This window comes from Bactrocera tryoni, chromosome 3 (assembly GCF_016617805.1).
Source record: "Bactrocera tryoni isolate S06 chromosome 3, CSIRO_BtryS06_freeze2, whole genome shotgun sequence".
Classification (NCBI taxonomy): domain Eukaryota; kingdom Metazoa; phylum Arthropoda; class Insecta; order Diptera; family Tephritidae; genus Bactrocera; species Bactrocera tryoni.
This window is the reverse complement of record NC_052501.1, coordinates 72,260,491-72,287,100: the sequence shown is the minus strand read 5'-3', so window position 1 is coordinate 72,287,100 and position 26,610 is coordinate 72,260,491. Positions and strand designations below refer to the sequence as shown.

General features: G+C 38.0%; 1 protein-coding gene across 1 annotated transcript in view; it reads right to left on the bottom strand.

Moving 5' to 3' along the window:
- The window catches only part of LOC120770756, a 55,929-nt gene extending 30,557 nt beyond the window's left edge, over positions 1-25,372 (bottom strand). The window contains exons 1-4 of the mRNA XM_040098341.1: positions 25,330-25,372; positions 17,918-18,093; positions 14,283-14,408; positions 4,907-5,023 (exon numbers count right to left, since the gene is read on the bottom strand). Of these exons, the coding sequence (XP_039954275.1) occupies positions 4,907-5,023; positions 14,283-14,408; positions 17,918-18,093; positions 25,330-25,372 (462 nt within the window). The remainder of the gene's footprint in view (positions 1-4,906; positions 5,024-14,282; positions 14,409-17,917; positions 18,094-25,329) is intronic.
- Between the last annotated feature and the right edge of the window lie 1,238 nt (positions 25,373-26,610).

Below are 26,610 nucleotides of genomic sequence, written 5' to 3'. Positions count from 1 at the left end.
TGTGAAGCCAAGCTTAAGTGAGAAGGCGAATTATCTCTATCCAGGGTTGTGCGCTGGGCTTGGCACCCGCCACGTAAAAAGCCGTACCAATAAAAAAAAGAAAACAGCCTCGGATAAAAGTTACTCCTTTTGATGAGCGCGCTGAAAACTCGCCATATTTTTCGGGAGTACAGTCTTATTCAGCGTCATCCTCCAAAAAAAATACAGTAGAACGTTATGGACTTAACTATGGTGTCATAGAACCGAAGAACTACCTTTGGTGAGTGTTTCATCTTTTGCCATTGGCTTCTTCACCTCAGTACAGGGCAATCGATGCCTCGAGGTTGGGTTTCTACGAAAGCTCCCTGTCTAGGTTGAACTCTAGACACTTAACTCTGTCAGCAGAACGAATACGCGTTCCTCCCATTGATGGTAGACATGTCTCCGGTATTTCTATTTTCTGTTACATAAAACCAATACGGTTTGCTGGATTTAATGAGAGGCCGTTTTGAGCAGCGCAGTTGCATATGATGCTAAAGTACATCTAAGCTAGCTCGAAGAAGTTATTCAGAAATTTCTCCTCAATCACGAGAGCTACGTCGTCCGCAGAGGCAATCCCCTGACACTTGACTTTCTGAGCCCTTTTTAGAAGATCATTAAAAACCTTGTTCCGAGGAAGTGACTAGAGAACTTCCCTTCCTTTCCACCACTATGGTCCACTTATTTAGTTGGGTTCAATTGATTCTGTTTAGGACATGCCAATTTAAAATCGCGAACTAAGAAATTCTGCAAATACCTCAGTTTTGGGTGGGTCTGAGCTTCAGCTGTGACCTTTGTCAGAGTGTCATGGCTTACTAAATGTATATATACATACATATGGCCGTCTATATGCAAACGCTTCTATCTTTACATTCGCATATTGCAGTCATTGGCATTCCGGTTTGTAGTCGAAATTTATAGCCTCAGCGATACACCCATTTGCAGCTGCTTATATCGGCGTAAGGCTGGAAATTTTCCATACGGAAATGCACAGAAAAGCTAGCAAAACAGCAAAATGTTTCTGAGAATGTGTTGGTGTTGGCGTGGGTAGGCGCGTACTTGTGCTCAAATGACTGATAAACAAATATTATATATGAATTTCTTAAGGACATATGTTTGTGAGTGTGTGCAACAATAACACAATCTACACATGAACAGTTATGTCGCGCATACTCGTAAATAACATCTTCAGTTGTTTACGTTCTTCTTCAAATTTGATTTACTTCGCCTCCTTATAATATTTTTATGGCGTTTCTTGCTTGCTGCCTTTCTTCAATATCGCATTTTGCCGCCAATTGCTTGCAATATTTTCAATTCAGTTTTTTTTTTTGCTATATTATTATGCTTGCTCCCATTTTGCCTTATGCTATGCTGATATCATAAATATTTAAATAAATTATTGCAAGTTATGCTTGAATGTATAGGTGAGGGGAGAGAGTGGTATTTCCAGAGTGTGAATACTGGAGAATTTTGTATCAAATTTGGTACATTGCAGTTCCTGGACATTTTTATGTACAGTTTATAACTGGTGATCCAAGTAGAGGTACTTTTTTCAATAGCCAAGTACTGAAACCGCTCGATCTTCCAAAGCGACATCGCTTCGCTCTATGGCCTATTGAAAAGTTCCAAGAAGATCTGAAGTTTTGTGCCTGACATTGTTCAGCTATGAGGCCCATTTGTGGCTCAATGGGTACGTAAGCAAACAGAAATGCCACATTTGGGACGAAGAGCAATCTGACGAGATTCAAGAGTTGCCATTTCATCCAGAAAAATCAACGGTTTAGTGCGAGTTTTGAGTCGGTGGAATCATCAGTCCATGATTCTTCGAAAATGTTGCCGATGAGAACGTTACCGTCATGACAACCGACTGAAATTGAAGCTCGTGATCTCGGCGATCGCATCAATTAATGTATTTACATATGTGGGGTAGAGGCACAGACGAAGACGGCAACAATGTAATCTCCGAAGAAATTGTTCAGATCGGTTAACTATAGCATATAGCTGCCATACAAACTGAACGATCGAAATCAAGCTCTTGTATGGAAAACTTTCACATTTGACAAGATATATTCACGAAATTTGGTACAGATTATTTTCTAAGGCAACAATGTAATCTCCGAAGAAATTGTTCAGATCGGTTGACTATAGCATATAGCTGCCATACAAACCTAACGATCGGAATCAAGTTCTTGTATGGACAACTTTCACATTTGACAAGATATATTCACGAAATTTGGTACAGAATATTTTCTAAAGCAACTATGTAATCTCCGAAGAAACCGTTTAGATCGAACCACTATAGCATATAGCTGCCATACAAACTGAACGATCGGAATCAAGCTCTTGTATGGAAAACTTTCACATTTGACAAGATATATTCACGAAATTTGGTACAGATTATTTTCTAAGGCAACAATGTAATCTCCGAAGAAATTGTTCAGATCGCTTGACTATAGCATATAGCTGCCATACAAACTGGACACATAGTTACTAAAAGAAATGCACCTGTGAAGGGTTTATTAGCTTCGGTGCAGCCGAAGTTAACGTTTTTTCTTGTTAATACTGCGTTAAATTAAGTTTTGAGTATTTTCACACAAATCTTTGCTTTTTAAGTGATCTGACCCAATTCCCTATAATAATCTTTTGTTTTACTTATTCTCTCTCTGCTGTATCTTCGCACGCATCAATCATGTTGGCTTGGTCATAGAGACAAATTTTTCACTCTTCCTTATTTGTTTTTTGCGTTATCGGCTTTTTACTGCATCACTGCCACAGTTTTAAAAAACACTCACACTTTCTTCAATGTCCCACATTCAGCGTTTAGCTCGTTAAGTGTGTGCGCCTGCTGCTATGCTACGGCTTATTTACTCATTGCTATTGTCTTTAGCGCGCATTGTTTGTGCCACATTTTTTTTACACTTTCTGCCCCCCCTCTTCTATCACTTATTTGTAGTCATATATCTGCTGTCACACTAGCAGCCCGCTCGCTTCGCATATCTGCTTGCTGCTATCTGCCTCGCTTACCGCATACAACAGTTACTTGCGTGCTTTATCTTCATTTGCTAGGATTTAGTTTGTGCGCAATTTTTCCGCCTGCCAATCCGTCATCTTTTAGCGTGCATTTTTATCTCTTCTAGCACATCGCTTGCTGGCTTGTTGTTTTGTGTATGCGAGTGCGCGCCGGCTGCGTACACTTGACTGCGGTTATTATGCAATTAAAATATTAAATAGCGTGAGTTTTTAATGCTAGACACTTCAGCCACTTTCAAACTGCTAATACTTGCTTAAGAATTTCTTATTTCTTCTTCTTTATTTATTTTTTTTTTTGCGTTTTGGCGCTGCAGTTTATTTTCCGCTCAGCTTGTGCTCAAAAACTTATTTTTCGATTCTTTTTCTTCTATTTTTCGCTATCTATATCGCTTTATGGCTATTGCGCTTCGGTTTGTTGTTGCTGTAGTACTTTACGCAAGCTCTTACGCAGATTTTTAAGTACTTTTCACATTGTTTATTACGCGTTTTCTTAAGCTTGGCGCATACCAGCTGGCTACATGGTTGTTAAGGCGCCGTAAAGTAGACTTTACTTAGGTGATTTTCATTCATGCTCGCGTTGAGTACGCTAGCAGATTTGTTTTGTCATAGATTTTTTAATTTTCATTTTGTTAGCATAGCCGACCGTTCATACGATAATCTAAGTCATCGGTTGTCCACCAGGAGGCAGCACCCGCCCCAAATAATGGTTTGGGTCGCTGTCACCGCAGATGGGCGCTCTCCAATTTTTTTCATCGAGCCTGGCGTCTAAGTAAATGTGACATATTATCGGGAAAGTGTTCTGGAGGCTGCTCTGAAGCCGTGGGTAAATAAACATTTCGGTCGCAAACCATGGACGTTTCAACAAGACTCAGCACCGTCTCACAAAGCGCGAGTGAACAAAGAATGGCTGAAAAACAACGTTCCGAACTTCATTACGACCACACAATGGCTCTCGAATTCACCAGATACGAATCCAATGGATTATTCTCTCTGGGCCATTTTGGAGAGCAAGGTCCGAAGTAAAAAATACACCAGTCTCGAGATGCTGAAGAAAGCCATTGTCCGTGAGTGGGCCAAAATACCGGCAAGTCACATTCGGGCAGCTTGCGATTCGTTTTTTGACCGTCTCAAGGCCATAGTTAAGGCAAAAGGTGGTCATATCGAGCAAAAGTGAATTGGTCCTGAATTTATGATTATTCTCACACATTTTGTGCTTTGAAATAAATAAAAATAATATTCCAACCGAATTTATGGCTTTTTGGTTTGGCTGTGGTTAATTGGTCACACTTCGAGTGCCGGACCCTGTATATATTCTTTATTCCATACTCTATAATCTATAATCTGTAACCTATACTTTAAACTTTATAATCTATACTCTACACCCTACATTCTTAACTCCATACTCAAAAGTCTTTGTGCTCAACATTTTATATTCTACTTTCTGTACTGCTTAGATTATAATCGCAGTATATTCTTCATATTCTCTACTCTTTTTAGTCTCAAATCAAATATTTAATATGAAATTAGGAATTGCTTTGAGAGAGCATGAGAGAAATTCCATTCAGTGAAGGGGTATGTATGAGCTTTTATGGGAAATGCATGGAAAATTGTTGGTTTGAGAGCATCAGCCAAGCATATTATATTCACCTAAGGCTACAGTTTGATAATAATGCATTTTCTTACAGTTCAAATCAATTTAAAAGTAGGTGGAATTAACACACCAACTCGAATTACAGATTTGTACACATTAGTCTTCTTTCTTTCGAAATAACTTAGAAGTACGGTTATAATTAGTAAAGAAGTCTCTTTTTAGCATGCTCTCAGTTGAATTGTGTTGTGGTAATTTAGCATTTCTTACCTTTTTGCTGGAGTGCTGATAGTATTTTCGCGGGTGCAATGCACACATGTACCGATCGACGGCCATGCAGACCAATATAACGGCACTTTGTTGGGAAAGCGCACCGCGTAACAAAGCCTGAAAGCAAGCAAATAGTGAAAATGTGAAAATACGAAGAAAGCATGTAAAGTATTAAATATTTAATTAATATTTATATATAGAATATTTTTTTACATTTCTTTAAAAAATAGTTAATAATATTAAATTTTATATTAAGTTAAGTGTGAATAAGTGTTTAAATAGAATGTTACATGAATGTGGCTTACAGCGGTTAGAACAAGAAGGCAGCACACATTTTTCTGTACTCAGACCTCAAGTGAAGGCGCACTGGCGAGAAACCGGGGATAAAGAATAGGTAATAACCGAGGCTGAAGTAAATTTTAAAGCAGAAGTCAAATGGTAGTAAAATAGTAGAAACGAAAATTAAGAAAAAAAACATATTTGCATGTTAACTAATAAAACCGATTTTTTTATAAGCGTTAAGAACTTTGTAGTTGGCCTGCTATAAGCTTTAAGAGCTATTTAGTTTTACTGGTGGATTAACACAATCAACAAATCGATAAATATTTTTCACAAAAATTCATTTCATATCGCATTTCTGATTGGTTGAGGCATTCATACAACCGAAAGCAAATACAGTCGATCTCCTTTTAACGCGGTTCTTTTTAACGCGGATTTTTTAAACGCGCAGTTTTTTTAACAATCCCCCGTTGTCTTTTTTTACGCGGTTTTACTTTTTTAACGCGGTTCGCGAATCATTTTGATTTTTTCCTTTTGCTTTATTTTTAGTGCGCTTTGCAAGTGCTGTTTAAATTGAAAGTCTAAGCCTTATATAAGCATGTATGTTCGTATTAAAAATGCAAACCTGAAACCATGTAAAAGAGAACCAAATGTCAAAACGAAAACAAACAAAATTACCGCGAAATGGCACCTAAGCGCAAAAGATTAAGCATTAGGCAAAAAATTGTAATTTTAAATTCTTTAAAAAGTGGGGAAAAACCTGCAAACATTGCCAAGAGGCATAAAATTAACGAATCATCAGTTCGTACAATTAAAAGAAAGGAAGACGCCATAAGGAAAACTTTTACTGAATGCGATTCCAGTAGCCTTACATATTCGTTCAACACTAGAGATGTCGTAATGGTTAAAGTTGAACGCGCGCTTGTATGGTGGATTGAAGACCTCGTCCATAGCAGAATTCCTGTGGATATTCATCTGTTCAAATATGCAAAATACGAAACAATTTTGTGCAAGTAATGGTTGGCTTAGATGTTTCTTGAAAAGAAACTCACTACATAACGTCAAGATAACAGGCGAAAGTGCATCGGCAGATGAAGAGGCAGCAAAAAATTTCCCGAAAACTTTTTCAGACACAATTAAAGCACAGGGCTATGTTGCAGACCAATTTTTCAATGCGGACGAAACCGGTCTATACTGGAAGAAAATGCCAAGTCGCACTTACGTAGCTAAACAAACCAGATCGGTGCACGGGTTTAAAACAGCAAAGGAGCGTATCACGCTCTTACTGTGTAGCAATGCATCAGGGGACAAGGTTTTAAAACCTCTACTAGTGAACAAAAATTTAAAGCCGCGAGCTTTGAAAGGTAAGTTTTAATCATTAATAGCTGATTTGCAAAAATTGTATGTTTTCCGTACATTGGATGGCAAACAAATAGGCTTGGGTGATCGCATCGATTTTCAAGGAGTGGTTCGAAAAGTGTTTTGTGCCTGAAGTAAGAGGATACATGATCTATAAAAACTTGGAATTTAAAGTGTTGATATTAATTGACAATGCACCTGGACACCCAGTTATTGAGCACCCAAACGTCAAAGTGCTATTTCTTCCCCCAAACACAACAACTCTTTTGCAACCGTTGGACCAAGGCATCATTGCAGCTTTAAAAACTTATTACATAAAGCAGTCGTTTAGGTTCATTTTGAATAAATTGGAAAGTAATTCCGCAATTAATGTGATTTCTGCTTGGAAAGATTTTAATGTAAAGAACTGTATCGATTGTATTAAAATTGCCGTAAAGGATATTACAAAAACCACCCTAAGTAAATGCTGGAAAAATCTTTGGCAAGATGTTGTGTTACAAGAAGAAAGTGATAATGCAGGACTTGTTACCTACGCGGAAATATTTGAATTAGCCAAAAGCATCGGCGGTGAAGGTTTTGACGACATGGATATTGACGATATTAATGAACTGTTTGATCTGTATGTTCTCGACGATGCGGAAATTATTCATGCAATTGATAATAATAATAATAATGACCTTGAAATGCAGAATATGGTGTCAGCTCTCCACCCGTTTCACTTTCGTCAAAATTACTTCGAGAAGGATTAGACAAAGCTGCTGACCTTGAAAATCATTTTATATCATGATCCTATTGATGAACGCTTATCAAAATTTCGTCGAGATTTTAAAAACGCTATGGAGTGCTACCAGGATTTATGTAAAGAGATGCATAAAGAAAAACTCCAAAAATTATTAACAGATTATTTTAAGAACTAAAATACTGCTTTGTACGTAGTTGAATATAATTTAAGTTACAATTGATCTCAATGTGATTTTTTGCACAAATCTTGTAAAACAGATTTAAAATATTTAAAATATATCAATGCATAGCGGATATATGTAATTGAACGCAATATGATTTTTTGTCCAAATTCTGTAAAGCTAAAATATATAGAATATATCAACGCATAGCGTATATGTGCATATGTAATAAATTTGTTTTCTTCCCCAAATTTGAGTTTCAGTTGGAATTTTGGTTATTTTAACGCGGATTTTTTTTTTGCGCAGATTTTTCGTAAAATAGGAACGAATAAACAAATTTGAAATGAAATGTGGGTTTTTTACGCGGTTTTTTTACGCGGATAAATTTGTGTCCCGGCAAACCGCGTTAAAAAGAGATCGACTGTATTACAAAATTAGGATTACTCATACGCCATGGGCTTCCAAAAGCTACATTTTCGAGCTATCCGTATAAATATTTAGAGTGCTGAGCGCAACTAACATACCTTTGCGGTAACCAACAGCGAGCCTTTCCTTTCCATTGGCTTCCCGCAGGTTAATTTTCGTACGCCTGTCCACCATACTACTGCACCGTAGAGCAGAATTGTTCTAACTATAGCTGTGTAGCACCAGTGCATGAGAGAGAAAATACCATCCATGTTGTGACAAGCATCTGCCTACACGCATAAAAACATTGCTAGACTTTTTCACTACTTCTTTCAAATTGTGCTTCCACAGCAGTTTGCTGTCCAATACTACTCTAAGGTACTTGGTGCGGACTTTGAGAGAGAGTTGTGCCCCATTTATCGAAGGGAACTTCCATAGAGGTATTGTAGGCTTTCTTGTGAATACTATCAGATTCGTTTTTTGCATTTTCGCTTACGATGCCCGATTCTGGACTGTATTGAGAGTGGTGGTCATAATACTGCAAATGGTCTGTAGGCACCTGCAGATTCCTGGAAATTTGGATTACCTATTAAGATGCCAATGTCGTTCGGATATGCCACTAACTTAGGGCCTTTGCCATCTAAGTTCCTTAGCAGTTTATTCACCACTAATGTCCATAATGTCCTAAAGCACCTCTACAGTCTTCCTTGGTCATTTTAGCGTCATTCCATTCTGTTCTTATCCTTTAGAGCTAAAGGGGCTTCTGATCGAACGTTGTATAACAGGATCGACACATATTGACTGGATACTATTCAGAATAGATTCCGTAAAGACATTGTTGAGGGCTCCAGAAATTTTCAGGAATGCTCGAAGAATGTATTCCTTATTTTCAAGAGCTGGTTTGATATTAAATATCGGTGTATTGAGTGCAATCTCTACCTTTGGTAAGACAACTACCCCAGCTTTTATCCGTTAGTACGGAGAGTAGCTGAACTTAAGATATAAATATTCGAAACAATCGTCTTTAGCCGCGGTACGGATAGACAATGCGCATTTTGTAGCATTGCTGGAACGATTCCGTCTGAGAGATTTGTATGGCTCGATGGCCCATTCAATTTTATTCTCCGCGAATATGTTTTCGGGAAAGTTCATAACTACGACTTACAGCATCCATAGAACCTGGAAAGCGCACACTGACTAGATCTTCTGATGAGTCCTGGCAGTTGTCCGTCTACTCTCCGCTACTCTCCGCTACTTTTACTACGAATTAGTCCGGGTAAGGTGGAGTTTTTGGATAATAGTTTCCTAAGTCTTGTCATCTCGTTGGCCCTTTCAAAGGCACTAAAAAAGTTCTCTAAATTATAATCACTTATAAAATACAAAAAAATCAAGCACATCATTGAAAAAGCGTTTTTTTAACTCTTCTTCCACCTCCCGTAACTGCGGTATTCTAATATATTGCTCACAGTCATACTCACAAATATATGTTTACTTAGTTTCATATATATATGTATACGTCTTACGATTCCTTCTATGTATATTTGCATAATTTTCGGCATGCAGGAAGCAGAAATTCATCAAGTGTTTGCTTTGTATACACAGCGAAGTTAAATTTGGCGTAAGACTACAGCTATAATTGTTGCACATATGCTGGTTTGTGTATTTGCATTTGAAAATGCAACTCTTTGACTGCAATAACTAGCATTTAACTGCAATTGTAGATGCATATGCACACCTCTACGCCTGCAACACAATACATCGCCTTTGTGTATGCTTGTGTGTGTTTGTTGGCGCCCACTTCGTTGAATTAATAGTTGGCACCACAAAAGTAGCGCGTAATTATAACCTTGAGGTGGGCGGAAATTTGTTGATTAATTCGTTTGAAATTGCGTTTGCGAGTCACTGGGGAATATGCTAACACAAAAGCAAATAATTTCGTGTTCACTCATACGCCGTGGGTGACACGAAGCGGCACGCACATTTAATTGCGTTAATTTGCCTAAACATGTAATTTAGTTGCGCACTCTATAATAGCGTCAAAATTCACTTAGCGGCGAAGCAATCTTAATTAGTGAGTCTTATTAAGTGAAATAATTGTGTCATCAAACTATTTGTAAAAATTAATTTCTATGTCTCCGGAGTAATACATTGGAAATAATTAATACTGCGGAATCAATTCAGAAAAATTCAATAAATCGCGTTTTTTACTAACAATACTATTTCCAGGGATATAGGATAGATCAATCCCGCGCACTCCATCCAAAATAACGTTAAATGTGCTGCGTCCAAAAAAAAAAAAAAATGACATGACTAACGAAAAAAAACCGAAAGAGTTCTGGATTAAAGTAAGTCGAAGCTGACTTTGAAATCAGAGAGTATCACGTGTGGATCAATGCATGTAGTGACGGAATCATTTTATATGAAAGGCAACAAAACATCCCTTTAGGATGTAGAGCCAGTCAGCAGAAGCCTGCCGGCTGGATACGTACATAGCGCGGAGGTGAGCGGCTTATATTTATTTTAAAGTTTGTTTAAGAGAAACCTCTACAAAAGTTTTATTTAAGTATTTTCTATTTGAAGCTATACAATTTTCCTATCTTCTTGCTGATTTGCGAATCCAATCTCGAAACAAGTGCGCCGACTTGGCTGCCAAGCATGGCGAAAGCCAATTTTCGATACCCCCTTCTGATGTGACAGATATCCTAGTGAGGATATTATGTAGCGATCGGAATAAATGGCAGTCATAAGCACCAAAACAAAAATTCCAACTCCAATGCCGCTCTTTTCCATATAGTATTTGATTGGCCTTGCAACATGAGGACAAGTGTAGTAATCATGGAAATTTATTGTCTCGCGTCTAGTTATAAATTCTGAGTCTCTTGAGGCAACCGCTCGCTTCAATTTGTTGATTTGTTGTCAGTTGCGTTCCCCATTAGTGGTTTCTACCGATTTTACAAGCTTATAACAACTCACGCCTTTGCGATCCCGCCAAATACAGAGTATTACCATGGCATCTGGTATATTCAGCTTTGTCGATGATTTCGCTGATTGGCCAGGTTTCATACAAGATTTTTTGTGTTTAAAGTTATCATAGTAAACAATTCTTCATTGCCAGCCATAATCTGATACAAAAACAACTACTTTTAGTTGCATTCAAACAGCATTTTTGACAAACAAAATCATCGTTAAAAGTCTCTAGGCATCGAGTCCGGCATAGAAACAGAAAAGGGCGTATATACATACATATATGATTTAGTTTAAATTAAAAAGTGGTGGTAACCCCACCACTAAAAGTCTCAAAATATACAGCGCACTAAACACTGAAGCTATATCAATAAAACTTCATCAGAAGATATTCTTCCAGCACCAATCAGACAGTGTAAAGTAGGGTTAAAGAGGATGATAACCACGCCCACTCCCCATATAACGGTTACGTCGAAAAATGTACTAATCTAGAAACATTTAATCAACATCATCAAGAAAGATGGTACTTAAAGGCATCATAGGAATCGTAGTAAAAGTTGTACAATGGGCGTGGCACCGTCCAACTTTGGGCAAAATTCCACATCACAGGAATACTCGATTCGAATTTCAACTGATTTAAGTACTTAATAATGTGCCTTAATACCTTAAATGGCTTTGAATATGGTCAATACTAAACACAGAGCGACGAAATTTTGTATTAACTTTTTTGTATAAACATTAGATATTTATATTTTAATCCTAAAAATATTATTATTAATTCAGACGATGGTATTATACATTTTTATTTTTATTTTATAATTTCATTTTTAGTACATATATATTTAATATAGAAAGGGCTGTAGAATATAAGGAATATGCTCTTGGAGCATTCTTGGTCATTTCTGGAGCATTCAACAACGCCTCTACGGAATCTCTTCTGAGCAGTATCCAGTCAATGGGTGTTGATCCGGTTATACAACGCTGTATCAGAAGCATCTTGATCTCTGAAGTATAGGAGCAGTATGGAGTAAGGCTAGAATGACCAAGGAAGCCTATAGAGGTACTCCGCAAGGTGTAAAGCTATGTCCGCTTCTCTGGACGTTAGTGATTAATAAACTGTTTGGACGGAAAAACCTTAAGATCGGACTGGTGGGTCTCTACTGACCACTAGCAGTATTATGACCACCACCACAGTCCCGAGTTGGACATAGCAAGCGGGTCTGGGTTTGAACTCGGAGAAAACGGTTCTGCTTCATAAGAAAGTATACAATTCCTCTATAAAAGTTCCCTTCGATGCATGGGACGCAACTCGCTCTCAAGGAGCGCACCAAGTAAGTGGAGTATTATTGGACAGCAAACTGCTGTGGAAGCACAATGTGAAAGAAATATTGAGGAGGGCCAGTAATGCTTTATATGCGTGTAGGCAGATGCTCGGCATAACCCAGGTTCAAAATTATACATTCATCATAAGTCATATGTATTTTGACTTTGAGTTCCAAGTGTAAAATTTTATAGTTTCACCCCAAAATTCTACTCTGGATCCGCGCCTGATTGCAGATATGTATATATACACATATATGTACATATAAATGAGTGTTCATTTAATTTCCGAACTCTATAAACTCAATAGCATGTTGTTCGATCATTTATTATTGCAAGCAAAATTTATTACTTGCAACACTGTGGCAACGCAAGCAAGCAGCTAAATTTTAACAAAACAAATTTTCACGCACAATGCTTTACTGGAAAACTAGCAACAACAACAAGAACAACAAAGTAATCTCTGTTTCTTTCCACTTAACTTCCACTTAATCGATTACACAGATTTCTAAGACAGGAAAGAAACGAAAACAAGAAAACTCTTAACTTTTGCTGCGGGGAAGCCAGAATACCTTTCACAAATGAAGTACAAAATAATTTATGGCAGATTTTGTGAAGATATCTTATCAAATGGCATAGTTTTTCATGTAAAAACTCAACTTTGATCGTTCAGTTTGTATGGCAGCTATATGTTATATTGATCCGATCCAAGAAATTTTTTCAGATATGGTAGCATAATTTTAGAAAATAAGCTATGCTGAATTTCGTGTAGATATCTCTTGAAATAGATAAGCTTTTCTTATAAGAACTTAATTTTGATTTTCAGTTTGTATGGTAGCTATATGCTATAGTGATCTGATTTGAACGTTTTTTCCAGATATGGTAGCAATACTTTCGAAAATAAGCTGTGCCAAATTTAGTAGAGATATATTATCAAATAGAGTCGTTTTTCATATAAAAACTCTACTCTGATCGTTCAGTTTGTATGGCAGCTATATGCTAGAGTGATCCGATCTAAATAAGTTTCTCAGATATGGTAGCATTGTCTTAAAAAATACGCTGTGCAAAATTTCGTGGAGATATCTCAGCAAATAGCATAGTTTTTCATATAAGAACTTAATTTTGGTCTTCAGTTTGTATTGCAGCTATATGCTAGAGTGAACCGATATCAATGGTTATGATATATGAGAAGCTGCTTGGACAGAAAATACTGTTTGCAAAGTTTCAGAGCGATATCATAAGAGAGAGTAATTCGCATACATACCGACCGACTAGGCTATATGGACTCAGATTGTTTAGTTGATCATTATATATTTATAAGTGTATATCATATATATATTTTGTAGAGTCTCCATTGCTTCATTTTGGCTCCTAAAAACAATCTGGAAAACTCAGTTTACCCTGTCCGAGGTATAAATATAAAGAAACCCCAAAATGGAACACTCAGCACAACCCGCCGCCGCAAAATGCTTTTCTCCAGGAATTTCGAGCAATTTGGCAGCTGTGCAAATTTGTAGAGAAAGTGAAAAACTATTTTCGCACAGCACTGCACTTTTCGAATTTCACTGACGCACCAACACACACATATTCACCTACAAACAATCACACTAACACAAGCGCACCCTCGCTCCTCGGTCACTATCAATTCTTGGCCGACAGACAGCGCACGAAAATGCCGTTATTTGTATGTATTTTGTTTGGCATTATCAGCCACTTAAGTCGCCTCAAAGTTTTCTTGTATTTTGTTGTTGTTGTTTTACTATTATACATAGTTGTTGCTATTATATATGTTTGTTGCTGCCGCTGTCGCCGCAATGTCCACTCTACTTAGAACGGTATGTACTACACGTGTAGCAACAACTCACAATAACAACAACAACAACAACAACAACAAAATATACAACTGCACATAAATGAATAAATAAATAAATGCTTGTAAGCTTGCACAGTTTATCTTTTAATGCTTGTCTTGGTGTTGTTGTTGTTAGTGTTGTTATTGCTGTTGTTGGTATTATTTTTGGTGTTGTATGTTGTTTGTGTGTGCGTCTTCAGTTTAATTTTTCAACATCTACTTGTGCTTCTTCTTCTTCTTCGTCTACTACTTTTTCTTGTTGCGTATTTCGTGTCGCTCATACGCCAACGCTTACCTGTATTTGGCAAAATATCTCGCCGTACGGCCAACAATGGAAGAGCGCTGGCAACAGTCCAAACGGTGTGATAAGCAGTCCAATGGTGAGGTCATTTAAAGCCAGAGAGGTGAGCAGATAACGCGGCTGCAAGTGGAGAAGAACAAAACACAGGAAAAGTTAGTGAGCACGTGTGTATGTGTATGTATGTATATTTATATTGCCATGAGTATAACAGCAGCGACAGCACAATGCTGGAAATGGGAAAATCGATGAATTTCATGAAAAAATATTTTTCAAATATATTTTGTAACATGAAGTGGTTGTTGTTGTAATGAAATTGAAATACTAAATATAACTATCAAGCCAGAAAAAGTCATTCATTTCATTGAAAATAGAATACCTTTCAAATATTTTGTATGACAGCTATATGCTATAGTAAGCCGATCTCAACAATTCTTTCGGAGCTTGTACCGTTGCTTTAGAGATTTTTCTGTGCAAAATTTCATGAAGATATCTCATCAAATAAAAACGCTTTCCATACAAAGATTTAGTTTTGATCGTTCAGTTTGTATGGCAGCTATACGCTATAGTAGTGCGATCTGAACAATTTCTACAGATATTATATTGCTTCTTTGGAGATTTATCTGTGCCAAATTTCGGGAAGATATCACTATAGTAATTCGATCTGGGCAATTTCTACAGATCTTGCACAGTTGTCTTGAACAATAATCCATACCGAATTTCATAAAGTTATTTTGTCAAATAAAAAAGTTTTCCATACAAGGACTTAATTTTGATCGTTCAGTTTGTATGGCAGCTATACCATATAGTAGTGCGATCTGAACAATTTCTACAGAGACTATATCGTTGCTTTGGAGATTTATCTGTGCCAGATTTCGGTAAGATATCTCATCAATTAAAAAAGTTTTCCATACAAGGATTTAATTTTGATCGTTCAGTTTGTATGGCAGCTATACGCTATAGAAGTGCGATCTGAACAATTTCCGCTGAGATTGTATTGTTGCTTTGGAGATGTATCTGTGCCAAATTTTATAATGAAATCTTTTGAATTAAAAAAGTTTTCCATACAAGGACTTTATTTTAATCGCTTAGTTTGTATGGCAGCTATATGTTATAGTTATCCAATCAAGACTTTTCCGACATCTGAGCAGCTACTTGGCAAGTAAAGGACTAGTGTAAAATTTCAACTCCATATCTCAAAAACTGTTAGAAATATATATGTTTATATGTATGCTTTGTGGGGTCTCGAACGTTTACTGCTGCTTATTTAAAACTCCGAGCCACAGTTAATTTATCCTGTTCAGTGTATAATATTTTCTATATTAATTCACTATTTATATGTGTTTTCGTCGATCACATAGAACAATATTTATGAAGATTATCGTTAATTTTAATATTTTCGTTACGGCGGTCTTGTTTTCAGCGAAATATTTAGTGCTATAGCTTTTGTCATTGTTGTTATTGTAGCTATTATTTTCTATTTTTGTAATATACATGCTCCTAATAGCTTTGTGCAGTGTCTCTGAATTTATTACTATTTGTTTCTGTCCAAGTTTTTGTCTCTTATGGTTACGTAGATCATGCCGTCATTGGAACGGGTCCGTGAACGAGTCCGTGAAGCGAAGGAAAAAATATTGAATGATCTAAATGATTGCTTGAAAGTCTAATTCTGGATAAGATCTCCCATACAAGAATACATAAATAGTAGATCTTCTTAAGGATATCAGACATGATTAAGAAGCTGAGTTTCGAAATGTTTTAGATTAAATCAGTGACGGCACCAGCATTTTTTTTTTGGAGAGGGGAGGGGCTAAGTGGGTATCTTGCTTTCCAAAACATTTTTGATATTCATGTGACTTTGTAAACTCTTTCCAACCAACAATTTTTTAATATTCATGCTATTTGGTAAATTTTTTAGAATTTGAGTTAAAATATCTGATTTTATTAGGGGGTTGTTTAACACCCAGAACCCCTCGTGGATGGGTCACTGGAATGTATATAGAATGATGTCGATATCAAGCTTTACTTAGTACTTAATGATATTCCATTTAAAGTATATGGGACTACAATGGTTTACAAAACACGTGAGAAGTATGTCCGTCGGAATTAATATAATAAAGAGTTCTCGGAGAAAGGCTGAGTTCAGGCAGCTATGTAGGTTAGCTGCGAATAGTAATACACAGCGCCCGACCAAGAACCGCAGGAGAAGAGGTCTTAGTTCAAAAGGTCTCATGCGCCCAAAGAACCTGCGGCGAAGAGGTGAAAAGAAGCCGTCACTGAGGTTGTACGGAGGAAGAACCAACCCACGTGAGGGAGGCAATAAGGCGACGAGGGAACAATACAACGGGCAGCACCAAAAGTGCACAGACGTCGATGAAAACCCTGGGCAAGCGCCCATCAGAATCGAGGTCAGTAAGATTCTGATTATGGAGTACTGGAAATCCGGAACGGATTAGTTTGACAAAGGGCTGGTGAGGGCAGTATTGTATCATGGGCTGGCAGGCTAATACTGTTCTCACCTCGGTCTCATTAAAACCATGGCAGGTCTTTAAATAAGTTCAATGCACGTCGCCTTAATTTTTTGGCCGTAGAGGTTCAGTTGAGATGAGCATAATGACTTGTGTCAACTCGGGCATGGCCTCCCTGCTTGCATAGATAACCACGGGGCTCATAAAGGGTAACACTGTTACAACGTGCGGATATATAACAGATTGAAGCGGAGACTCATTACAACAAAAATGAATACACCGCAGCAAGAACAAAAACACCTACAGAAGAAACAACTGAAAGAACAACAGAATAAAAATGGACAAGACGAGTAATACGGGACCGTCTTCCTTAAAATTAATAGGATACTTAGATCCTCTACACTCACCATCACTCCAAAACAACTCGACAAAACTAGAGAAAATATACTCAAGGGAACTTCCGGGCACGCAAGCGCCACCAGCAAAACAAAGAGAAGGGAAAAGTACCACAGTTGCCACCAAAGAAGGACCTCAAAACTCTTTGAAACAAGAATACATTACTCAAATGAGAAATTAGAAAAATGGAAAGCCATTATTCAAACCTAAACCAAAGTAAATGGTAAATGACTACAAATGTCGACTATAAATGACCTAATTTTATAGGCTTTTGAACAAAGCGAGAGAGATACAGAGCTTTACAACTCTATGAAGAAGTGAGATATCTTTGATTCAAGCAAAACTCTTATATAGTATAAAGTAAATAATCTAAGCAGAGGTACTTTTTCCAATAGTCAAGGTTTCCTAAAAGTTGAGCATATCTTAAAGGTACAAGAGAATGTATGTTTATCATATTGGCATAAGGACTCAGCATCATTTTAGTATTAGCTCATGTTAACTCGCTCACGCTAACTCCTTTCAGTTAATACAGCAATTTGGAGCTTTAAATAGATTGTGCTAAGATTTATGAACAAATATTTTCTTCTAAATTTTTTATTAGCTCAAATCTTAACTAACCAACCATAAATCTCCAACTCTCGCCTGTCATAATTTTATCTGATTTTGAACGATACCTCCCGCCCACTCAATCGAATTTGTCTACCTACTACCAGTCGCTGTTATCCTCTCTATATATATACATAGTTCAACACTCGTTCACTCACTCACCTGCTGATGTATATAGGGCGAATAGCGACGATTGTTTATTACAAATATGACCAGCGCATTGGCACCAATCACGCCCAGCGTCAATATGAGTATGAGCACCGCCTCGATGGTCTCCGCAATGCCGATGTGTGCAATGAAATTGTGGCTGGTGTAACGTGGATGCGAGCAGCGAGGTTCTTAACGGTTGGCGGCACGAGTAGTCCACCGGTTTTTAGGTCCATTGCAGTGCTGCCAAAAGGAAGTGCAAAAAGAGCAAAACCAGGAAACGAGTGTCAGTGTAAGTATTAGTGGCGAGTAGATAAATAAAAGAATTTGTTGCAGTCAGCAATAAAAAGTTCAAGTAATATCCATATATTTACGAGTATTGTTGTAATAGATTTATATTTGGCGGATGCTAGTTTTAGCATATAAATCAATAACATAAGTGGTCCAATGACCGAGGGTATGCGCGTGTGTTGTGGAAAATAAAAAATAGATACTATGAATAAGCAAAAAGGAAGATGATATATGGGATTTTTGTTGATTAAAATGAGCGCATTGGCTCGTGGACATAACGAATGGATGACATTTGAAATATGTTATTTGTGAAGGCTGTTGAACTTTAAAAGGAAAACAAAAAGAAAAAACCGGTTTGTTATGGAGCCCTAGTAGTAGATGAGCTCAATGAGTTGCTCACTAACAATGGGAATCGATACCAGAGGGTAGGTAATAAAATTGTCACTTAATAGCGCAGGGGCAAATGTGAGAACACATAACGACATAGTTCAAAGGGTGTTAAGTCTAGCAAAGGAATCGTACAATACTGTAGGTTTAAACCTTAACCCGTCAAAAAGCAGCCCTTGTCCCTTTACAAAGCCAAGATCTCTCATCTCTCCCGGGGCAGATGACTCTAACACTCAGTGGCAGGCAGTTGGGAAGTTTCTAAAGATCTCGGGAATTCCTCGGCTTCACGTGTGAGCAGCTCAACCTAACACTGGAGTAGGCAAGTGGATTTAACACTGTCCAGAGCTATCAAAGCACTCATGATAATACAATCGCCAAAGCCGATAGATCCTGGGGCTGCGAGACCAGGTATCATAATATGGCCTGTTCGTAAGGCCTATTGTCATTTTATGGAGCGATTGCAAGGTCATCGAACACCAAGCACCGCAGTCTTTGGTAGGCCTTCAACTATCGTAGCTACGAAGGCTCGGCTGTGTATGTGCTTTAGTGGCAACGCAGGAATTGTCCAACCGTAGCACTTGAAGTCATGCTGGAGCTCACACCGCTGCACCCTAGTGATCAAACAGGTAGCGAATAATCAAATAAAGGCCCTAGGGGAAGACAAACCACTGGCCTTTCTTCCGAGGGTTAACCTTAAAAAGTTCATAGTTACTCTCGGTAGTACGGCGAATAGAAACAATTCCACGTTCGACCTACTACTGAGGACGAGTACTATCCAGTGGTACACTGACGGCTCTAAAGCACCGTAAGTCATTGGATTGGAGACCGCAAAATAAACTACCCGCTTTGCGGCGGCGTCCAGTATAATGGCAGAAGCTACTTCTGGGAGGGTACAACTTTGAAAGGTTTAAGGAAATAGTGAAACTCCCCGAGACAAATTTTGGCGCCTTGTCGCGCTCTGTATAGGGCACTGCAGGCTCAGGAAGCACTTGCCTAACATGGGCATTGTCTCTTGCGTATGCTGCCGGTTTTGAGACATGGAACAGGAAACTCCCAGAACATCTGATTCTAGATTGCCCAGCAATTTTGCAGAAGCAACCTCAAGGAATCTAGTTTTTCATCTACGTGGACTGGGATCGCATAATTGGATTTGGTATTATTAAGAAAGAGAAGAGCTCAGCAGCAGCCAGCATGAGGGTTGTAATATAAAATTGTCTTCCAACAGGACCTTGCCAGCTCGGAAACAATGTTAGTTACTCGTCAAGAAGCTCTGTAAAGCTGGGTCGAGATGATTTTCTTTGCGAAAAATACGACTGTTCTGTGTGTGCGAATAGGGACGATTGTTTCTATCGTTTCTATGAGGTGTGAAGGCATGTTCAAAATGATCTACAAAATAAGCACAAGTTATCCGAAAAAAAAAGTAGAATATTTGACCTTAATCAGCTCACACTAACTACATAAGTCAAATAAATAATCAACTTAAATCAAAAATAAAATATTTATTTTACTAGACTTTTACATAAAATAAAAAAGCAAAAGCCAGCAACCACTTGCCAACTTAGTTGCATAAAATGTCAAAAATATAAAAATAAGTGGATGCAAGACTTCCAGTGTCGTCGCATAAGCAGCCTTCTGTGGCTATGGCCTAATTTATATACAGTCACCACAAATGCTCAGACGCCAAGCTGTAGTCTTGTTTAAGCATTTTTTACTGCTTACGAAGATGACCACACAATTTCTTACAATTTTTTTTTCCTTTTGGATTTAAATTGCAACTCTGCAGGCGGCAGTTGTTATTGTAATTATTTAGTTGTCTTATTTATGACATCTTTGTTCCAATTGTTTATTGTTATTGTTTAGTTATAAATAAATGTTAAGAGACATTTTCCAATATTCGGCCACAAAAATGTATAAAATGCAATTTGTAGCTTTGGCTCTGCTGCCAAAAGGATTATAAATCTTTCAAAAAGCTCCATGGGATGCACCATTTAAAGTATAAAGTTTGCAGTTGCAACAAACTTTGTGTGTGAAAGAAAATAGGGAAGTAAATGAGACAGTAACTAGAAATGGATTTATTAATTAAAAATATAAATAAAATAAAGACAAAATTTTAAATTCATATAAGCAGTGAAAGTGCATCTTTAGATAGAATTTATTTTATTGTAGTTCCAAATTAGGTGGAAAGAAAAAATTTATTAGAAGTTGATATTAATTTAAAAATCTTTAAGAAGAGTTCTGGAGAAGCTATAAAAATCTGCTCTACTGAAAAATCAAAATTGCCATAAAAGTTTCAAGAAGTCTTAAATTTTTATAGAAGATTATTGAGTACTGAACGCTCTAGGTCCTCTTTAACCTGAGAAAAGGTAGCACATGAGGAAGACTGTAGGTTAAATAATCAGAACAATATCCCTGCTTCGATCTGGTAAAATATTGACAGTGGACTGACTTCACTGACTGACTGAAAATTAATCCACGAGCTTTGACTGACTGTGAACTCTATGCTTCGAACTTGTCGCTTTCAACTAAAGTAGTTTGAGACTGATTTATAATATAATAGTTCCATATTGAGCTATGATCAGAATCACAAGAATAATTAAGTTCCAGATGTTTGGCTGTCTGTGAAAGCGAGTAGTTAACCATCCCTGGTATTTTGGGTACTTTGTACTACAGTGATATGAAATAGGATAACTGCCTCGTCCAAATTACTCTGTATTTCCATCATTTCATTTCACTGTAGTATGGCAATAGTAAGCAAAATCAGCTAATAACCTGATACCGTCCAACTTCTAGAAACGAATTTGAAATGCAATCAAGCCCAATCTTAAAGAAACGGTATTTTGAATGTCATAAGTTTATGTGTTTTACAAGAGATGTCTTTGTTATTAACAGCAAGCCAAACCGAGCCAAGTCCGGTCGATTTTTCGCTATTCGAAAAATAATATAAATCGAATATAAGGATTTCTCCTCGTCATTCATAATACAAGATCGGTGGAAATGGATGGTATAAGTCTTCGCTATCAGTAGTGATTCCAACCGATCCAAGAGGCGTTGAGTTTTCGTTCCGAATATGAGGACTTCTCCTCGTTTTTCATAATATAAGGTTGGATGATAATATGTAGTATGTATGCTTATATATAGTATGTCTTTGCGTTTAACATTGAACTAAAGCCAATCCAAGCCAGGTCGATTTTTGCTTCGAATACGCAGTTCCTCAGTCTTTCATTACAATAGGATTTGGAGAGAATAATGTATAGTGTATGTCTCTGCTATCAACCACTGACCCAAACCGAAAAAAAAAATCGGCCCATCTTATTTTACAGAATTATGAGGGATTTTACGCTGTTGGTCAATACATAGCCAGTGGAATCAATTGAATGGTGCATTGTCATTACACTTCCATCTTGCCAAGCTCTGATGTATTTCTATATAATTGATTTCTGATTTCCTTTTTTCTTTGAGGTGGTCAATGAAAAGAATTATGGTACTTCAAAAACTTTAAAAGTTCGGTTTGCTTAGTATTGTATCTAAACTGGCCGATATTTGCAGGTTTCATTGCATTATTTTACAGACTATAGCTTCTTACCTTCTACCATCACATATATACCGACATTTTATTTTTAGGAGATGTTTGATATTATAGGTTGTAGTTCGGATTTAAGGAAAGGGTATAAAAAGGAACTTGGTACTAAGACGAGTTAGTAATATTTCACTCATAAGCCAATGGATACTAATAGAGAGTGAATCTAATGGTCGGTATTCCGTCGAGGCTCATAGAGGTCGTTCGATGTGAAATTTACGCAAGCAAATTTCGATAAAAATCTCGATCCGATAACTATGTTTATTCCTTGAGGACCCCGAAAGAAAAATTGGAAATACTCTGGGATATGGACGCTGCTAAACAGACCCTTGGGTTAGGTTAGGTTAGTCTCTTAGGCTAATGAGGCACGCATAGATAAATTTGGTCCCTTGCGATACCAGAAGTAGTATCGTTATGAAGTCCATGTATTCTTTGGGAAGTCTGGGTTTGAGGAGAATTTCGATAGACTCTGTAGCCTCACTTAAGATAACTCTTCCAGTGTCTCCTACAATGGGGTAAGTGTATCCTTTGTTCTTACATATATACCTCAAACTTTTATATTCTTAAATCGATTCAAGAAATTCTTACACTCCTCTATTGCGGCCATCCGTGGTGTACCAAATCTCGCCAATCTCCTACTCAATGCAAATAAAGATATTATGTAAAACGGTACAAAATTAAAGCAATAAGAAACGAAAGCATATCAAATTGAATGCAAATGCGCGCAAAAATCTCAGTGACGGATTTCGAAATGTTGCAACATGGCACAAGGCGCTTGAGCAAAGAAAACGAGAAAGACAAGCAAGCTGAAGACGTCAGCTTCATTATCGCCACAGCTGTGAGTTAGCCAGTGGGTCGCCGCTCGGTGGACTGAATAGTACAGGCATTTGATAAGACAGTCGTTGCTATTAATTTGCATGAAAGGATAAATTGATGTGCTGCATAGTGATAAGCGCGGAGGCAGCGAGCCGAGTATAAAGTGAATCAGCTTATGGCGAGTGCGACGCCTTGCGTTGCGTTGAGAAAAAAAAGTTGAGTCGTAAAAGTTAAAGTTGTAGTAGCGCAAATTTGTTACACTGATTAAAAGCCGAAGTGAAGGAAGAGCTGAAAAAGAAAACGGCAGGCAGGACAGCGAGAAAAAGTTCATGCTGTGGGTCATTTGTAATAGAAAGCAAAAAGAGCTGTATAAAAGTGTAACTGGGCAAAAACTTAGATAAAGTTATGCGGACTTTGAAGAAGACAAGAAACGGAATTAGTATTGTAGCCAAGTAGTAGATAATTATGGTTATCAATATCAGTCGCATTTAATATTAGTGCGATATAGTTTTGGAGAACTTTTTTGTGAGACAAACGTACCGCGGAGTTTTGAGATTATTTCCTTTAGTTTTGAGATCTTTAAGCTCAAGTTCTCATATCACCAAGGTTAGTAAAATCTGTCTGTATCTAGTTATGACCACGGAGAAGATTTGTGTTCTAGCTTCGCTAGACTGTGGATACTCTGTTAACGGTTAAAACGATCATTTTCTTAATAATGTTTTTGATAACCGTCTACCCCCGAAAGCACTTTATTCTAGTTTTAGTAAGCTTGAGTGAACTAAGTATGAAATAGTGAAATAAATGCAAGCAGTAAAACTTTGATAATACCTCAAAGGGGATATTAGCCAAAGCACCAACTAGAGCTACAAGTCTAGACAGAACTATGAACTATGGTTTGGCTAACTTCCGTGCTCTCCTGAACCTCAAGGTTTGCCATCATACATATTAACAATAAATGGCACTTCAAGTAAAGCCACGGCTGGTCAAAATTGCTTGCATTGACTTAATTGTCCAAAACTTTTGTCATACAAAAAGTAAGCTCGATGAGGATGGCACACAAGTTAACGCAAAAATACCTCAAGTACCGAGTTTCTTATTTCCAATCACAATAAAATCGTTGCATTTCAGAAACCAGGACTGACAGGCAGATAGACTTTTAAATATGTTTTTGGTGGGATTAATAGAGAATCATCTACTATGAACTGTTCTCCTACGGCTAAACTCTTAATTCGGATGAGCCCTGGACAACAAGTAGATTTCCTAACAAAGCAATTGGCCGGACGCAGCCAGGCTGAGTCAAACGGAGTAGAATTTGTCAATTAGGAGAGGAATTGCGGTCTGTACGAGTTTCCAGTTTCCAATACGAACAAAATCTACCTACTTCTGAAGCGGCTAAGCCAGCATGGACGGCCAGAAAAATTTCGCTATGTTTTCGGTGTGAATAGCCGATAGTTATCTACTAAGTTTGAACTATCCCTATGATCAAACTCTTAATTCGGATGAGTTGGGGACTTCTTAAACTTAGTCGAAAGAAGACGTTACCCAGTAGCGTCCAGCTTTGGTTAATTGTAGAGGAATTTGGCCAGGAGAGGAATTTGGCCAATAGCCTAGGTGCTGTGGTTCATCTGGACCGAGTTTCCAATTTCGAATCGTAACAGGTCAGAAGCGATTTGTTACTTGTTTTGTGGGATTAACAGTGCATCGTCTACTGTGAGCTGATACCTTCCGGCCAAATTCATATTTCGGGCTGGACTGCAATGGACAAAAATTGGACCATTTGCAGGAAGCAATGACCTAGCGGTACGATATTGTAGTCCATGAGGACCAAATTTCCAATTGATTCGCAACAAAGTCGATCCATTTCTGTAGCAGCCAAAACAGTGCAGACGGTCGGTCAATAAGGTTTTTTTATGTTTTTGGTGCGATAAACAGGCAACCAGCAACTATGAACTGTTCCCCAACGGCGAAGCTCTTATTTTATGTGAGTACTGGACAATAATTAGACCGTCCGATGGAAGCTATCAACCAGAAGCGGCCTGCTTTAATCAAAAGAAGAGGAATTGTGTTCGAACAGAACAACGCCAAGCCAAACATATCCAAAGTGACTCGTCAGAAGCTTGATTGGATGGTTCTTATTGTTCAGATCTGGCTCCAAAAGAACCGAACGGATGAAAAGACTCCATCTCTGAGAGTATTCGACGAGGAGAGGCGGAGCACATCCACTCCATTGGAAAGACTAGGTGGAGAAAGACCTGGCTACACTTGGAACATAAAGCGAGAAGGACGAACGACCGGTGTCTACGCCAATAAAGAATGAGAAATATATGGCGACTGAAGTTTGTGGTAAAAAACTCACTTCCCGAGAAACTTGTTTCTTTCGACTGTGCCAGAAAAGACATTATGAAACAACCTTCAAAATGGCAACAACTTATCCAGGCGGAAACAGTTCTCATTTGACCTCAACCGACACTCAACTTTTTACTGGACCCTATTATACCGAAAATCGGGATAAATTGATGAACTTCATACCAAAATCAGGGAACGTTTTTGGAGCTTTTGTTCACCCTCTTCAGCCTTCAACGCTCCTTTATTTGTTATCCATCACAAGCCTATGATTTATTTTCACGTCAGTTCCCGAAAATGTGTCTAGCGAGGGAAATTTCTGAACCTCTCAGCTGGCAATGCGTCCAATTATGCAACACGGGTAGATGAAAAACGTCATACAAAAAGAAAATCACATTTTTAATATTTGGTTGGCTTGAACATATTTACAAACGTATAAACATATCCATTTTATATATGTCAGCCGGTGACAGATGTATGACCATCATATGTCATTTCAGTCATTTGAAACTTGACTGGACGGGATTTTTCAAAGTTTTTTTTGTTTTTTTTTTTTTTTGTTTTGTGTAACGCTAAAAGTTAACAGTTCGTAGACTGGGCGCATGTCGATTCACTTCCTGTTTTTGTTTCCGTGCCAACGGCAAGCTGCCGACACAATCTAGCTATTTACACAATTTTCGCTTTTTCAATTCAGACAGCTAGTATTTCGAGGGCCCACACGCTATCCCTTGCACTCTCTTTTGAACTGTTTTCCATATTTCTATCTCTCTCGCTCTCACTGTCATGCTTGCCCGTCTATGTCTTTTTTGGACAGCTGAGCCAAAGGCGAAACAAAAATCAAAGCTTTGCATCGTCAACTGCGATAATGGCAGTGGAGTTGGCGTCATGTTGCATGTTGCATGCTGCACACTGCATATTGCGTTGACAAGACGAATGAGCCGTCGCGCTATCACTTAACTGACTAACTGCATGGACGTGCTGTCAGCCAATTTTGTAGCGAGTTTTGCAACGTTTTGGTTTTTGCTTTGCTTTGATGTAATATCAAATCCGGAAGCCGTGCGGGTGTTTAATGCGCTGTGATTGACAGGAAATTGTGTGAGATTGTATTAAGAGCTCCATGGGGCTGTGCGGTAATACGTACACTACACACACACACACACACACACACCAGCCATTACATACAGTTTGCACGCAACAACTTTGTAAGAGGATTTGCACTGCTCAGGTTGGCTTTGATAAATAGCAGTTACAACTTGTTTGGCAGCACTGACACGCTGCCTGTCTCGCCGCTTTC